This window comes from Plasmodium knowlesi (genome assembly GCF_000006355.2).
Source record: "Plasmodium knowlesi strain H genome assembly, chromosome: 3".
NCBI classification, from domain to species: domain Eukaryota; phylum Apicomplexa; class Aconoidasida; order Haemosporida; family Plasmodiidae; genus Plasmodium; species Plasmodium knowlesi.
Window position 1 is genome coordinate 683,056 of NC_011904.2, and position 15,662 is coordinate 698,717.

At 44.5% G+C, this 15,662-nt stretch overlaps 1 protein-coding gene across 1 annotated transcript in view; it reads right to left on the reverse strand.

Moving 5' to 3' along the window:
• Window positions 1–15,662, reverse strand: part of PKNH_0314100 (SICAvar, type I) — a gene marked incomplete at both ends in the record, with an annotated part of 29,874 nt that overhangs the window by 10,356 nt on the left and 3,856 nt on the right. Inside the window, 3 exons of the mRNA XM_039113829.1 lie at window positions 3,701–4,250; window positions 4,475–5,098; window positions 5,301–5,401. Coding sequence (XP_038969441.1) covers window positions 3,701–4,250; window positions 4,475–5,098; window positions 5,301–5,401 — 1,275 coding nt within the window. The remainder of the gene's footprint in view (window positions 1–3,700; window positions 4,251–4,474; window positions 5,099–5,300; window positions 5,402–15,662) is intronic.

The window sequence follows — 15,662 nt, forward strand, 5'->3', positions numbered from 1 at the left end:
AACACCCTGAAACCTCATTCTAACACCCATACAATCTTCAAACTAAACCCGGAATCTGAATTCTGACACCCCTACAACCTTCATTCCCGAACGCGGAATCTGACTCCTAAACCCGGAATCTGACTCCTGAACCCGGAATTTAATTCCTTGTATCCCACAACCTTATTCGGACACCCCTACAACATTATTCCTATACCCTGGAACCTTACTCTTAAACCCGGAACCCTACTCCTAAACCCGGAACCCTACTCCTAAACCCGGAACCCTACTCCTAAACCCGGAACACTACTCCTAAACCCGGAACCCTACTCCTAAACCCGGAACCCTACTCCTAAACCCGGAACCCTACTCCTAAACCCGGAACCCTACTCCTAAACCCGGAATCCTACTCCTAAACCCGCAACCCTACTCCTAAACCCGCAACCCTACTCCTAAACCCGCAACCCTACTCCTAAACCCGCAACCCTACTCCTAAACCCGCAACCCTACTCCTAAACCCGCAACCCTACTCCTAAACCCGCAACCCTACTCCTAAACCCGCAACCCTACTCCTAAACCCGCAACCCTACTCCTAAACCCGCAACCCTACTCCTAAACCCGCAACCCTACTCCTAAACCCGCAACCCTACTCCTAAACCCGCAACCCTACTCCTAAACCCGCAACCCTACTCCTAAACCCGGAACCCAACTCCTAAACCCGGAACCCAACTCCTAAACCCGGAATCTGAATATTTTTTTTTTTTTTTTTTTTTCTTTTTTACTTTTCTTTTTTTTTGGTTGGGGGGTTATTGTGATTGTGGTGTCTACTTACATATTTTGTCTAAAGATTCCTTCAGTCCTGTCTTATCCTGTTCGTCCTCAAACATTGTCTGCAATTTGCTATTTACATTTTCACCTGTGGTGCCCTGGCCATTTGTGTTAATTTCGCAATTATCAAAACTTCGGTCCTGTGTACACTCAAAACAGTCACCACCCTAAACCCGGAATCTCACTTCTAACACCCATACAGTATTACTCCTATACCCGGACACCCCATTCTAACACCCATACAACATTATTCTAACACCCATACGACATTATTCTAAAACCCATACAACATTATTCTAACACCCATACAACATTATTCTAAAACCCATACAACATTATTCTAACACCCATACAACATTATTCTAACACCCCCACAACATTATTCCTATATCCTACAACCTTATTCCTATATCCTACAACCTTATTCCTATATCCTACAACATTATTCCTATATCCTACAACATTATTCCTATATCCTACAACATTATTCCTATATCCAACAACATTATTCCTATATCCTACAACCTTACTCCTAAATCCGGAATCTGACTTCTGACACCCTGAAAACCTTCTCATCACCTTCATCTTCCTCATCATAGTCTTCCCCCCACACCTTATATTATTTTCTTTTTTTTTTTTTTTTTTCTTCTTTTTTTTTGGTTTTTTTTTTTCTTTTTTTTTTTTTTTTTTTTTTTTTTTTTTTTTCCTTTTTTTTTTTTCTTTGGTTGGGGGGGTTTGGTTAGTTATTGTGATTGGGGTGTCTACTTACATATTTTGTCCAAAGATTCCTTCAGTCCTGTCTTATCTTCTTTGTCCTCAAACATTTCTTTCAATTTTTTATTTACATCCTCAGTGGTGGTTTGTCCATTTGTGTTAATTTCGCAATTATCAAAACTTTGGTCCTGTGTACACTCAAAACAGTCACCACCCTAAACCCGGAATCTCACTTCTAACACCCATACAGTAGTACTCCTATACCCGGACACCCCTTTCTAACACCCATACAACATTATTCTAACACCCATACAACATTATTCTAACACCCATACAACATTATTCTAACACCCATACAACATTATTCTAACACCCATACAACATTATTCTAACACCCATACAACATTATTCTAACACCCATACAACATTATTCTAACAACCTTACCACCTTATTCTGACACCCCTAAAACCTCCCTCCTAAACCCTGAATCGGACTATGAACACCCCTACAACCTTTATCCTAAGCCCGAAATCTGACTTCTAACACCCCGACAACCTTCTCATCACCTTCATCTTCGTCATCATACTCTTCCCCCCACACCTTATATTATTTTCTTTTTTTTTTTTTTTTTTTTTTTTTTTTTTTTTTTTTTTTTTTTTTTTTTTTTTTTTTTTTTTTTTTTTTTTTTTTTTTTTTTTTTTTTTTTTTACTTTGATTGGGGGGGTTTGGTTGGTTATTGTGATTGTGGTGTCTACTTACATATTTTGTCCAAAGATTCCTTCAGTCCTGTCTTATCGTCGTCGTCCTCAAACATTTCTTTCAATTTTTTATTTACATCCTCAGTGGTGGTTTGTCCATTTGTGTTAATTTCGCAATTATCAAAACTTTGGTCCTGTGTACACTCAAAACAGTCACCACCCTAAACCCGGAATCTCACTTCTAACACCCATACAGTATTACTCCTATACCCGGACACCCCATTCTAACACCCATACAACATTATTCTAACACCCATACAACATTATTCTAAAACCCATACAACATTATTCTAACACCCATACAACATTATTCTAACACCCTTACCACCTTATTCTAACACCCTTACCACCTTATTCCGACACCCCTAAGACCCTATTCTGACACCCCTGAGACCCTATTCCGACACCCCTAAGACGCTACTCCGACACCCCTAAGACCCTATTCTGACACAAATACAACCTCATTCTAACACAAATACAACCTTATTCTGACACCTCTAGAACGTTATTCTAACACCCTTACAACCTTATTCTAACACCCATACAACATTATTCTAACACCCATACAACATTATTCTAACACCCATACAACATTATTCCTAACCCCCGAAATCTGACTTCTAACACCCCTAAAACCTTATTCCTAAACCCGGAATCTGACTTTTAATACACGTAAAACCTTATTCCTAACCCCCGAAATCTGACTTCTAACACCCCTATAACCTTCATTCCCAAACCCGGAATCTGACTCCTGAACCCGGAATCTGACTCCTGAACCCGGAATCTGACTCCTAAACCCGGAATCTGACTCCTGAACCCGGAATCTGACTCCTGAACCCGGAATCTGACTCTTGAACGCGGAATCTGACTCCTGAACCCGGAATCTAATTCCCTGCATCCCACAACCTTATTCGGACACCCCTACAACATTATTCCTATATCCTACAACCTTATTCCTAAATCCGGAATCTGAATTCTAACACCCTGAAACCTTATTCCAACACCCCTGAAACCTCATTCTAACACCCATACAACATTATTCCTATACCCCGGAACCTTTATTCCTAAATCCGGAATCTGAATTCTGGCACCCTTAAAACCTTCTTCCTAAGCCCAGAATCTGACTTCTAACAGTCCTACAACCTTATTCTAATTCCCTCGAACCTTCTCCTGTACTCTACAACCTTACTCCTATACCCGGAATCTGACTTCTGACACCCCGAAAACCTTCTCATCACCTTCATCCTCCTCATCGTACTCTCCCCCCCACACACCTTATAATTAATTTTTTCTTTTTCCTTTCTTTTTCTTTACTTTTCTTTTTTTTTACTTTTTTTTTTTTTTTCTTTGTTTTTTTTTCTTTTTTTCTTCTTTGGTTGGGGGGGGTTGGTTGGTTATTGTGATTGGGGTGTCTACTTACATATTTTGTCCAAAGATTCCTTCAGTCCTGTCTTATCTTCTTTGTCCTCAAACATTGTCTTCAATCTGCTATTTACATTTTCACCGGTGGTGCCCTGGCCATTTGTGTTAATTTCGCATTTGTCAAAGTCTTGGTCCTGTGTACACTCAAAACAATCAGCACCCTTAGGATCTTTGCATTGAGATGATTCACCACTCATAATTGTTTTAATTTGTTTGAAGGCCTGTTCTATGCCATTATCTATGTCACAGCTCCCTGTCCCGTTATTCTTCTTTGCTGTTGCATCAGCCTTAATTTTCTTGGCGTATGCATTTAGTGCTGCGCACATCATGGTTCGTTTAAACAACTTCATAGCATCGTCGTTACCAGTTACATTTTTGTACATGTGGTCTAGTCCCCTTGTAAAGAGGAAACATATTTCTCTGTTCTTGTTGTCCAATTTAATGCAGTGTTTGGTGAGACTGTCGTCTGCACTGCTGTTTTTATTGTCAGACATGGATTTGCCAAGTGAGGTGACATCCCCTTTGACCACTTCCTCCCACATTTTATTCTACAAGTGAAGTTATATATATATATATATATATATATATATGCATATGCATATGTACATATGCATATGCATACATATGTATATACATACACATGTATATATACGTATACATACATGTATATGCATAGGCGCACACATATGTATGTATATGTATATATATATGTATGTATATGTATATATATGTGCATACGTATATTTGTATATATGTAGTTGTCATTCCTCACCCATTCGACAGTTCCGTTATTCTTGTTCTTCTCTCCCCACCAATGCGCTGCACATTGTATACGTTCACAGGGGGTACTTTTATTATGCATATCAGTCACGGTTTTCTGTATTTTGGTGTCAACAGTTTGGTCGTTCTTCTTGAACAATTCATCCACTTTGTCCTTTACTTTCCCATTGGCGCTTTGGCTATTGTCAATTGGGCAATCTTCATAGTCGTCTTTATCGTTCCAACTACATTCAAAACAAGAATTAGGACCATTAACAACTGGGCATTGAGTTGACGCATTCCCAATAATGGTTTTACTTTGCGTGAAAGCGTGATTTATCCCTTCATCTATGCTACAATACCCTTTTTGTTTTGCTTGCTTTTTTAATTTGTTAGCATATTCTTTTAACAGAAGACATTTTATAATTTGATTAGAATACTGCTTAGGGTCACCACTTTGATTTTGATTTTTGTACATTTCCTGCAACAGTGTTGTAATGTGTCCACAAGCCTGTTTGTTTGCATTATTCAGTTTCTCGTTGTCGCAGTGGCTAGTAGTGGATCTACCATTGTCTACCACTCCCTTAGTGATGAATTCTTCCAGCTTCTTCTTGACGTGACCCTCCCAGAAATCTCCCTATATAGAAAAGGAAGGTATATATATACATATATATACACATGTACATACATATATATACATATATACGTCCATACATATATATACATATATACGTCCATACATATATATATATACATATACATACATATATGCATGTCTATATATATATACACATATATGTATATATGTGTATATATAGGCAGTCATTCCCCTTGCTTACGGTGTTGGTGCTGCCCTTCCCATCTGTTAATTGCCAATGATCTTTTGCACATTGCAAGCGCGTGCAAAATGAATTCTTGTCGTTCTTCATGCATGCTTCAGCTGCGAAAAGGAGAACGGAAGAAAAGATTAATAGGACATGTAAAGTGCCATGTGTGTATATATGTTGTATGTTGTATGTTGTATGTATGTATGTTGTAGGTTGTATGTATATATGTAGATTAGGTAAATGTATGTCATTCACAATCGATGAAAAAATTTTTCCTTTTTTTTCCGTCTAATTTGTTCTAAATATGCGGTTTATGTGCCATCCGGTTGGTGTAGTATCCAGTCTCCACCATCCAGTACCCACCATCCAGTTCCCACCATTCAGTTCCCACCATCCAGTTCCTACCATCCGGCTCCTACCATCCGGTTCATACAATCTGGTTCATACCATCCGGTTCCTACCATCCGACTCATACCATCCGGTTCCCACCATGCGTTCGATGTGCAGTATCCGCTTTCTGTCTTCGAGGAGTTTTTCCTAACCCCTCCCGGGAGGGATGCTGGGATGCGTCCCTGCCATCCGGTTCATACCATCCGGTTCATACTATCCGGTTCATACTATCCGATTCATACCATCCGCTTCATACCATCCGGTTCATACCATCCATTTTCCACCATCCAATTTCCACCATCCAGTTACTACCATCCGGTTCATATCATCGCGTTCATACCATCCGGTTCCTACCATCCAGTCTCCACCATCCGGCTTCTACCATCCAGTTCCTACCATCCATTTCCTACCATCCGGTTTCCACCATCCACTTCCCACTACCCAGTTACTACCATCCGGTTTCTACCAACCGGTTTCTACCATCCAGTCTCCACCATCCAGTCTCCACCATCCAGTCTCCACCATCCGGTTCGTACCATCCGATTCATACCATCCGGTTCCTGCCGTCCGCTTCACACCGTCCGGTCCATACCGTCCGGCTCATACCGTCCTGTTCATACCATCCGTTTCATACCATGCGGTTAGTATGCAGTATGCAGTCCCTGTCTGCGAGGAGTTTTTCCTTTACTTCCCCCCCTTTAAGGCAGCTAAAGCTAACCCTAGAACCTTATTCCTAAACCCTGGAACCTTATTCTTATACCCTAAAACCTCTACTCCTAAACACGAAACCTTATTCCCATACCCTTCAAACCTTCTTCTTGTACCCTGAAACATTACTCCTATACCCTGAAACGTTACTCCTATACCCTATGACGTTACTCCTATACCCTAGAACCTTTACTCCTGTACCCTAAAACCTTATTCCAATATCCCTACAACCATATTCGTATACGGTACAACATTACTCCTATACCCTAGAAATTTATTGTAATACCCCCAAGACCTTTTTCTAATATCCGTACAACCTTTATTTCCGAACCCGGAATCTAAGTTCTAACACCCTGACACCTTCCTCCTAAATCCGGAATCTATGTTCTTACATCCTGATACTTTTGTCCTAAACTCGGAATCTACGTTCTAACACCCTGACACCGTCGTCCTAAACCCGGAATCTAATTCCTAACACCGCTACAACCTTCCCCCTGAACCCGGAATCTAAGTTCTAACACCCTTACAACCTTACTCCTATACCCGGAATCTAAGTTCTAAAACACTGACACCTTTGTACAAAACCCGGAATCTAAGTCCTAACACCCTGGCACCTTTGTCCTAAACCCGGAATCTAAATTCTAACACCCTGGCACCTTTGTCCTAAACTCGGAATCTGACTTCTAACACCCCTACAACCTTCCTCCTAAACCCGGAATCAGACATCTGACACCCTGACAACTTCCTCCTAAACCCGGAATCTAAGTTCTAACACCCTGACACCTTCGTCCTAAACCCGGAATCTGATTTCTAACACCCCTACAACCTTATTCTAAACCCGGAATCTGACTTTTAACACACCTACAACCTTCATTCCTAAACCCGGAATCTAAGTTCTAACACCCTTACGACATTCTCCTAAACCCGGAATCTGAGTTCTAACACCCTCACACCTTTGTCCTAAACCCGGAATCTAAGTTCTAACACCCTTACGACATTCTCCTAAACCCGGAATCTGAGTTCTAACACCCTCACACCTTTGTCCTAAATCCGGAATCAGGGTTCTAACACCCTGACACCTTCCTTCCTAAACCCGGAATCTAAGTTCCTACACCCTGACCCCTTCCTCCTAAACCCGGAATCTAAGTTCTAAGGCCCCTAAAACCCTCCTCCTGAATCCGTAATCTAAGTTTTTACACCCTGACACCTTTGTTCTAAACCCGGAATCTAAATTCTAACACCCTGACACCTTACTCCTAAATATAGAATCTAAGTTCTAACACTCTGACAACTTCCTCCTATACCCGGAATCTGAATTCTAACACCCCGACACCTTCCTCCTAAACCCTTGAAACCATATTCTAACACATCTACAACCTTCTTCCTAAACCCGAAATCTAAGTTCTAACACACTGATACCTTTGTCCTAAACCCGGAATCTAAGTCCTAACACCCTCACACATTCCTCCTAAACGCGGAATCTAAGTTCTAACACCCTGACACCTTTCTCCTAAACCCGGAATCTAAATTCTAACACCCTGACACCTTACTCCTAAACCCGGAATCTGACTTCTAACACCTAAACAATCTTCCTCCTAAACCCGGAATCGGACTCCTAACACCTAAACAATCTTCCACCTAAACCCGGAATCTAAGTTCTAGCACTCTGACACCTTCTTCCTAAACCTTGAATCTGACTTCTGACACCCTAAAACATTTGTCCTAACCCCGGAATCTAAGTTCTTACACCCTGATACCTTTCTCCTAAACCCGGAATCTAAGTTCTAACATCCTGACACCTTCCCCCTAAACCCAGAATCTAAGTTCTAACACCCTAGCACCTTTGTCCTAAACCCGGAATCTAAGTTCTTACACCCTGACACCTTATTCCTCAACCCGAAATCTTATTCTACCACCATGAAAACCTTCTTCCTAAACCCGGAATCTAAGTTCTTACACCCTGACAACTTCCTCCTAAACCCGGAAACTAAGTTCCAGCACCCTGACACCTTTGTCCTAAACCCGGAATCTGACTTCTAACACCCCTGCAACCTTCCCATCTTCACCCAACCTATTTTTTTTTTTTTTCTTTTTCCATCCTGTTTTCTGCCATCCGGTTAATGTCCAGTATCCGGTTCGTCTTCCCCTTCCATCCGGTTAATACCATCCGATACCTACCATCCGGTACCTACCGTCCGGTTACTACCATCCGCTCGTTGTGTCGTATCCGGTTTTTCGTCTTCGAGGAGTTTTACCTACCCCTCCCGGGAGGGATGCTGGGATGCTTCCCTGCCATCCGGTGACTACCATCCGGTGACTACCATCCGGGGACTAACATCCGGCGACAACCATCCGGTGACTACCATCCAGTCTCCACCATCCAGTCTCCACCATCCAGTTCCCACCATCCAGTTCATACCATCCAGTTCATACCATCCAGTCTCCTACCATCCAGTCCCCACCATCCAGTCCCCACCATCCAGTCCCCACCATCCGGTTCATACCATTCGGTTCATAACATCCAGTTCCTACCATCCAGTCCCCACCATCCAGTCCTCACCATCCAGTCCCCACCATCCAGTCCCCACCATCCAGTCCCCACCATCCAGTCCCCACCATCCAGTCCCCACCATCCAGTCCCCACCATCCGGTTCATACCATTCGGTTCATACCATCTGGTTCATACCATCCGGTATATACCATCCGGTTCATACCATCCGGATCATACCATCCGGTTTATACCATCCGATTCATACCATCCAGTTCATACCATCCGGTTCATACCATCCGGTTCATACCATCCAGTCTCCACCATCCAGTCTCCACCATCCAGTCTCCACCATCCAGTCTCCACCATCCAATCTCCACCATCCAGTTCCCACCATCCTGTTCATACCATCAAGTTCCTACCATCCGGTCTATACCGTCCGGTCACTACCATCCGGTTAATATCATCCGGTTCATACCATCATGTTCATACCATCCGGTTCATACCAGCCGGTTCATACCATCCGGTTACTACTATCCGGTTCATACCATCCGGTTACTACTATCCGGTTACTACCATCCGCTTACTACCATCCGCTTACTACCATCCGCTTACTACCATCCAGTTTCCACCATCCTGTTCCTACCACCCGGTTCATACCAACCAGTTCATACCATCCGGTTTCAACCATCCAGTTTCCACCATCCACTTCCCACCATCCACTTCCCACCATCCACTTCCCACCATCCTGTTCCCACCGTCCTGTTTCCACCATCCAGTTCCTACCATCCGGTTCATACCATCCGGTTTCTACCATCCCGTTCCCACCATCCCGTTTCCACCATCCGGTCCATACCATTCCGTCCATACCACCCAGTTCATACCATCCGGTCTATACCATCCGGTTCATACCATCCGGTTCATACCATCCGATTCATACCATCCGGTTCATACCGTCCGGTTAATACCATCCGGTTTATACCATCCGGTTCCTACCATCCCGTTCATACCATCCAGTTCATACCATCTGGTTCATACCATCCGGTTATTACCGTCCAGTTCCCACCATCCACTTACTACCATCCGGTTCCTACCATCCGCTTCCTACCACCCGCTTCCTACCATCCGGCTCATACCATCCGGTTCATACCATCCGGTTCATACCATCCGGTGTCTACCATCAGGTTAGTGTATAGTATCCCGTTTTTGTCTGCGAGGAGTTTTACCTACCCCTCTCCCGGGAGGGATGCTGGGATGCGTCCCTGCCATCCGGTCCGCACCATCCGGTTCATACCATCCGGTCCATACCATCCGGTACCTACCATCAGGTTCCCACCATCCGGTTTCTGCCATCCAGTTTACTATCATCCGGTTTCTATCATCCGGCTCATACCATCCGGTTACTACCATCCTGTTCTCACCGTCCGGTTCATACCATCCGGTACCTACCATCCGGTTCATACCATCCGGTTTCTACCATCCGGTCCCTACTGTCCGGTTCATACCATCCAGCTCCTACCATCCGGTCGTTGTTGTATATATAATTCCTGTCTGCGAGGAGTTTTTCCTATCCCCTCCCTAAAGTAACTGAAGCTAACCCCGGAACCTTACTCCTAAAACCGGAACCCTACTCCTAAACCCGGAACCCTACTCCTAAACCCGGAACCCTACTCCTAAACCCGGAACCCTACTCCTAAACCCGGAACCCTACTCCTAAACCCGGAACCCTACTCCTAAACCCGGAACCCTACTCCTAAACCCGGAACCCTACTCCTAAACCCGGAACCCTACTCCTAAACCCGGAACCCTACTCCTAAACCCGGAACCCTACTCCTAAACCCGGAACCCTACTCCTAAAACCGGAACCCTACTCCTAAACCCTGAACCCTACTCCTAAACCCGGAACCCTGAACCTTACTCCTAAACCCGGAACCCTGAACCCTACTCCTAAACCAGGAACCTTACTCCTAAACCCGGAACCCTACTCCTAAACCCGGAACCCTACTCCTAAACCCGGAAACCTACTCATAAACCCGGAACCCTACTCCTAAACCCGGAACCCTACTCCTAAACCCGGAACCCTACTCCTAAACCCGGAACCCTACTCCTAAACCCGGAACCCCACTCCTAAAACCGGAACCCAACTCCTAAACCCGGAACTCTACTCCAAAACCCGGAACCCTACTCCTAAACCCGGAATCTAAGTTCTAACACCCTGACACCTTTGTCCTAAACCCGGAATCTATGTTCTAACACCCTGACACCTTTGTCTTAAGACCGGAATCTAAGTTCTAACACCCTGACACCTTTGTCTTAGACCCGGAATCTGACTTCTTACACCCTGACACCTTTGTCCTAAACCCGGAATCTGATTTCTGACACCCCTAAAACCTTCTTCCTAAACCCGGAATCTAAGTTCTAACAATCCTGCAACCTCCTTCCTAAACCCGAAATCTAAGTTCTAGCACCCTGACACCTTCATCCTAAACCCGGAATCTATGTTCTAACACCCTGACACCTTCGTCTTAGACCCGGAATCTAAGTTCTAACACCCTGACACCTTCTTCCTAAACCTAGAATCCCAATTCTAACACCCTGACACCTTTGTCTTAGACCCGGAATCTAAGTTCTAACACCCTGACACCTTCCTCCTAAACCCGGAATCTAAGTTCTAACACCCTGACAACTTTCCTCCTAAATGCGAAATCTAAGTTATAACACCACTACAACCTGACTCCTATAGCCGGAATCTGACTTCTAACACCCCATCAACCTTCTTCCTAAACCCGGAATCTGAATTCTTACACCCTGACACCTTTATTCCTAAACCCGGAATCAAAGTCCTAGCACCTTGACACCTTCCTCCTGAACCCAGAATCCCAATTCTAACACCCTGACACCTTCCTCCTAAACCCGAAATCTAAGTTCTTACACCCCAACAATCTTCCTCCTGAACCTGGAATCTAAGTCCCAACACCCTTAAAACCTTCCTCCTGAACCCGGAACCTGTCTTCTAACACCCTGACAAATTTGTCCTAAACCCGGAAACTAAGTTCTAACACCCTGACACCCTTGTCCTAAAACCGGAATCTAAGTTCTAACACCCTGATCCCTTCGTCCTAAACCCGGAATCTATGTTTTAACGCACTGACACCCCCCTCCTAAACCCGAAATCTAAGTTCTAACACCCTCACACCTCTGTCCTAAATCCGAAATCTGAGTTCTAATACCCTGATACCTTTGTCCTAAACCCGGAATATAAGTTCTAACACCCTGACACATTCTTCCTAAACCCGGAATCTAAGTTCTAACACCCCCCACAACCTTTCTTCTGAACCCGGAATCTAAGTCCTAACACCCTGACATTTTCCTCCTAAACCCGGAATCTAAATTCTAACACCCTGGCACCTTTGTTCTAAACCCGGAATCTAAGTTCTAACACCCTGATACTTTCGTCCTAAACCCGAAATTTAAGTCCCAACATCCTGAAACCTTACACCTAAACCCGGAATCTAAATTCTAGCACCACGACACCTTCTTCCTAAACCTGGAATCTAAGTTCTTACACCCCGACACCTTCCTCCTAAACCATGGAAACTCAGTTCTAACACCCTTAAAACCTTCCACCTAAACCCGGAATCTGACTTCTAATTCCATGCAACCTTCTTCCTAAAGCCGGAATCTAAGTTCTAACACCCCTGCAATCTTCATCCTAAATCCGGAATCTGAATTCTGACACCCTTACAACCTTCATTCCCAAACCCGCAAGCTGACTCCTAAACCCGGAATCTGACTCCTGAACCCGGAATCTGACTCCCTGCATCCCACAACCTTATTCGGACACTCCTACAACATTATTCCTATATCCTACAGCCTTATTCCTAAATCCGGAATCTGAATTCTAACACCCTGAAACTTTATTCCAACACCCCTGAAACCTCATTCTAACACCCATACAACATTATTCCTAACACCCGGAATCTGAATTCTAACACCCCCCACAACCTTTCTTCTGAACCCGGAATCTAAGTCCTAACACCCTGACATTTTCCTCCTAAACCCGGAATCTAAATTCTAACACCCTGGCACCTTTGTTCTAAACCCGGAATCTAAGTTCTAACACCCTGATACTTTCGTCCTAAACCCGAAATTTAAGTCCCAACATCCTGAAACCTTACACCTAAACCCGGAATCTAAATTCTAACACCACGACACCTTCTTCCTAAACCTGGAATCTAAGTTCTTACACCCCGACACCTTCCTCCTAAACCATGGAAACTCAGTTCTAACACCCTTAAAACCTTCCACCTAAACCCGGAATCTGACTTCTAATTCCATGCAACCTTCTTCCTAAAGCCGGAATCTAAGTTCTAACACCCCTGCAATCTTCATCCTAAATCCGGAATCTGAATTCTGACACCCTTACAACCTTCATTCCCAAACCCGCAAGCTGACTCCTAAACCCGGAATCTGACTCCTGAACCCGGAATCTGACTCCCTGCATCCCACAACCTTATTCGGACACTCCTACAACATTATTCCTATATCCTACAGCCTTATTCCTAAATCCGGAATCTGAATTCTAACACCCTGAAACTTTATTCCAACACCCCTGAAACCTCATTCTAACACCCATACAACATTATTCCTATACCCCGGAACCTTTATTCCTAAATCCGGAATCTGAATTCTGGCACCCTACAACCTTCTTCCTAAGCCCAGAATCTAATTTCTTACACCCCGACAACTTCCTCCTATACCGGGAATCTAAATTCCAACACCCTGACACCTTTGTCCTAAACCCGGAATCTAAGTTCTAGCACTTCTGCAACCTTCCCCCTAAACCCGGAATCTAAGTTCTTACACCCTGACACCTTCTTCCTAAACCCGGAATCTGAATTCTGACACTATGACGCCTTCCCCCTTAACCCGGAATCTAAGTTCCCACACCCTGACCCCTTCCTCCTAAACCCGTAATCTAAGTCCTAACACCCTGACACCTCCCTCCTAAACCCGGAATCTAAGTTCTTACCCCCTGACACCTTCCTCCTAAACCCGGAATATGACTTCTAGCACAACTGCAACCTTATTCCTAAACGCGGAATCTAAGTTCTTACACCCTGACACCTCCCTCCTAAACCCGGAATCTGACTTCTAACACCCCCCAAAAACCACACCTCCTTTCCCCACCATTTTTTTTTTTTCTTTTTTTTCCTATTTCCCTCAACCTTGATTTCCTTTATTCTTTCTTTTTTCTTTTGGTTATCGGGTTTCGCTTTGCAGTGTGCGGTTTCCGTGCCATACGGTTAGTGTGCCATCCAGTCTCCACCATCCAGTCCCCACCATGTGGTTGATGTATAGTATCCGGTTTTTGTCTTTGAGGAGTTTTTCCTCTCCCCCCTCCCGGGAGGGATGCTGGGATGCGTCTCTGCCATCCGGTTCCTACCATCCGCTTACTACCATCCGCTTCATACCATCCAGTTCATACCATCCGGTTCATACCATCCGGTTTCTAACATCCGGTTCCCACCATCCGGTTACTACCATTCGGCCACTATCATCCGGTACACACCATCCAGTTTCCCACTATCCACTTCCCACCATCCGGTTAGTGTGTCGTATCCGGTCTTTGTCTTCGAGGAGTTTTACCTATCCCCCTCCCGGGAGGGATACTGGGATGCTTCCCTGCCATCCGGTTTCTACCATCCGGTTCCTGCCATCCGGTTTCTACCATCCGGTTCATACCATCCGGTTTCTACCATCCGGTTAGTGTACCATCCGGTTACTACCATCCGGTTAGTGTACCATCCGGTTACTACCATCCGGTTAATACCATCCAGATCATACTATCCGGTTCGTACCATCCGGTTCATACCATCCGGTTACTACCATCCAGTTCCCACCATCTGGTTCATACCATCCGGTTTATACCATCCGGTTCATACCATCCAGTTGCTACCACCCAGTTCATACCATCCGGTTCCCTACCATCCGGTTCCCACCATCCCGTTAATACCATCCGGTTGGTGCACAGTATCCGGCTAGTGTCTGCGAGGAGATTTTCCTTTCCCTTCCCCTTACTCAACTAAAGCTAAACCCGGAACCTGAATCCTAAACCCGGAACCCTACTCCTAAACCCGGAACCCTACTCCTAAACCCGGAACCCTACTCCTAAATCCGGAACCCTACTCCTAAACCCGGAACCCTACTCCTAAACCCGGAACCCTACTCCTAAACCCGGAACCCTACTCCTAAACCCGGAACCCTACTCCTAAACCCGGAACCCTACTCCTAAACCCGGAACCCTACTCCTAAACCCGGAACCCTACTCCTAAACCCGGAACCCACTTCCTATACCCCTAAAACGTTCTTCCTAAACCCTGAATCTAAGTTCTAACACCCTGACACCTCCTTTCTGAACACGGAATGTAAGTTCTAACACCCTGACACCTTTTTCCTAAACCCTGAATCTAAGTTCTTACACCCTGACACCTTCTTCCTAAACCAGGAATCCGAATTCTTGCACCCCTAAAACCTTATTCTAACACCCGGACACCTTCCTCCTAAACCCGGAACCCTACTCTTAAACCCGGAACCCTAACACCTTCTTCCTAAACCCGGAATCCTCTTCATATACCCTTACAACCTTCCCCCTAAACCCGGAATCTGACATCTAACACCCTGATACCTTCCTCCTAAACCAGGAATCCGAATTCTTGCACCCCTAAAACCTTATTCTAACACCCGGACACCTTCCTCCTAAACCCGGAACCCTACTCTTAAACCCG